Source organism: Dendroctonus ponderosae, unplaced genomic scaffold, assembly GCF_020466585.1.
Source record: "Dendroctonus ponderosae isolate FM_Combo_2020 unplaced genomic scaffold, Dpon_F_20191213v2 Dpon_F_20191213_3, whole genome shotgun sequence".
Lineage (NCBI taxonomy): Eukaryota > Metazoa > Arthropoda > Insecta > Coleoptera > Curculionidae > Dendroctonus > Dendroctonus ponderosae.
In genome coordinates, this window is record NW_026018508.1 from 16,410,065 (window position 1) to 16,412,805 (window position 2,741).

Here is a 2,741-nt window from a genome sequence, read left to right on the forward strand (position 1 = left end):
AACACCAGCAAATTTTACCGTGAATTGTTTCTCGCCGCTGGGTCCGATGGTGTGTGCCGTCTTGTTCTGGTACTCTTTTTCGTGATCCCATTTCCATCGAGCATCGAGTGTTTTTTCTGGCCCCATTAGCATTGTGCCCATTTTGGTGTCGTTCGATTTTGTTGCCACATTGTTCATTTCTTGTTCGCACAGGCTCCCTGGTGACCAAATACTGTGCGTCCTCGATCGTCCTTTTAGGGACAAATTTAACGGCACATCCTCGTCTGCAACACACCAAAACCCGAACACAGGCTGAAGTTAAGCAACTCCACTTCCAGCAGGTTCATGCAGGCTCACCTATTTGGCTTTTTTCCATTCTGCTTTCGACTGATGATGGCGCCTGTTCGGGGCTGTGCTGCTCGAAACGTCGCACGCCTGCCCCATACGACAGGCAGAATCCGGGCAACAAATTGGGAAGGACGGGGAAGCCGCTGGGGAAAATCGGATAAGGAGTGAAGCGATTATTGGCGGAAATCATCGCCTCCATATCTGAAGCAACAGAAGAACGCCTGATGATCAAGGGAATTTTTTTTGGCTTCAACGGACTTACTTTTGCAAAACTCCCGATGTTCCCGGCGATATACCTGGGTGAAGGCACTTTGGCGGTAGGCAGGCACGTCACAGGCATGGGGCGAGGCTGGACTTAAACTCCTGCTGGACTCGCCCCTTGTGCTGCTTCCAGGGCTGGAACGGGGCGAGCGAGTAGGCGAGTCAAGTAGCAAAGGTGTGTCGAAGGGATGGCTTAACACTTTCACCCTTGGCATACTGAAAAAAAAAATTATTTAGTGAACTAACTTCAGATGAAGAACGAACCAAAGTCACTTTATAAAGCGCCAATTTGCAATCAGTTTAGATCAGGAAGGTACTGCTGTGGATTGTTGGTCCAGATATAAAAACATGCCCCAAAGAATACTGTTTTTGTTCATTAGTTCCACACTTTTTGCAATGTTTTCTTAATATTTTGGTGCGAGTTTATCAGCCAATTTTATTCTTCCTCCAGTGCCCGCTTCTATTTTGCTTCTGTCTGCAATTCGAATTTCTGTTGACACCCGCTCTTCACCAACAGACCGGCGGGTGACTGAACATAAATCAATTGATGGCCAGGAATCGTCAGCGGGGTGCTTAATTCCCTATTTACATTAAAACATCCTCATCGGAAACACGCAACGATTTCCTCTATTGATCGCCGAGATTGTCGATCTAATTGCTCTGCTTCTGATGACGAACGTGGAAGCCAAATGGACATTAGAGGCTCTGATTATATGACCCGAAACTCGAGCACGAAACACGCACATGTTGCCCATCATTTTCAATTTACCCCCCGTTCATGGGGTAAAAAACACGAAATCTCTTTCGAAAGTATGGAGGTTTTTTGCTCGCGGTGGTGGAAGTTAGAAGAGTTGTAAGGCAAGTGGCAGTTAGAACTGTTGGTTGATGCACATCTAGAGCTAAAATTCTCCAAAAATTGGGTTTCCTTTATTAAAAAGCTCGAAAATATTTTTCGAATGTGGGATAATGAGCTCAAGTTCAGAGAGTGGATGTATTCCAGTGGAAGTCGTTTGTTTGTCTTATTGAAAACTAATTGTTTCAAAGGTTTTTTAACGTTTTTCGTACTGGAAAGTTTCATATTTTAAGTCAAAAGGTTTGGATTATAATCGGCCAAATTAGAAAGAAAAACATGAAAGGCTGAAACAGGGACAGGCGAAATTGAAATGGCAAAGAAAATATTAAAAAGCCACTCAACGTTTTGTTGAAGTTTCGGTTCCTCTTTATTCAATAATCCCAGTAAGTACGTTTCTTCTCAATGTTTTAGTAGCTTTCCACAGCAAAAAGTTAAATAGTAAATTTTAAAAGGTTTAGCGTAGGTAAGAATTGAAGACGTTTTAGCACTAACAACGCGTAACAGCAACCTCTATGAAGAACAAGCGAAAACTGTCCAAGAAAATCAATTTGGAGCAAGTCTGGATCTGGATAAATTTTGATTGATGTGAACAATTGTATTTTTGCTCCAAGCGTCATTTAGTGCAATTCTTTTCTGTTAGTTTGTATTTTTTCAAAAATTAAGTGGCTCAGAAAAATATACTACAGGGTGGCAAATGAAACAATGCAAAATTGGCAAACTTTCCGCGTGTTCTTAGTTGGACAAATAACTATATTTTGTCTTTCAACACCACAAGCATTAATGTCTCATATCTCTATAAACTTTTTTGATTTTTGCGTGTCTTAAAAAATCGAGTTTTTGGTCTTGCAGTGATAGATTTTTTTTCTCTTGAACCCATTTTCAAAAAGGATTGACGAACAGAAAACAAATGGGGCTCGAACACTCTTGAAACAGAGACCAAATCACTCTAAGCAATCAGAATCTATGCAGTTCCAAAATAATGGCAAATTTGGCCGTGTAAGTTCAAAGCAGTTAGGCATAAAATGCATCTAATTTAAAATCAAAATCAATTCGTGGGCTTCAGTCATTTATTGTCTATTTATCAATTAAAATACGTTTCGGTGTTTTCCACCATCATCAGTTTCTATGTGTAGCGTTGTTGCTACTTTAATCCTTGGCATATATTTAAGCCTTGGCAAAATATATGCCAAGGCTTAAAGTAGCTTAAACTGATGATGGTGGAAAACACCGAAACGTATTTTAATTGATAAATAGACAATAAATGACTGAAGCCCAGGAATTGATTTTGATTTGGAATTGA

The 2,741-nt window shown here is 40.7% G+C and overlaps 1 protein-coding gene across 1 annotated transcript in view; it reads right to left on the reverse strand.

Moving 5' to 3' along the window:
• The window catches only part of LOC109538708, a 114,891-nt gene that overhangs the window by 705 nt on the left and 111,445 nt on the right, over positions 1-2,741 (reverse strand). Inside the window, exons 2-4 of the mRNA XM_048664751.1 lie at positions 590-804; positions 337-528; positions 19-263 (exon numbers count right to left, since the gene is read on the reverse strand). Coding sequence (XP_048520708.1) covers positions 19-263; positions 337-528; positions 590-803 — 651 coding nt within the window. The 5' untranslated portion in view covers position 804. The remainder of the gene's footprint in view (positions 1-18; positions 264-336; positions 529-589; positions 805-2,741) is intronic.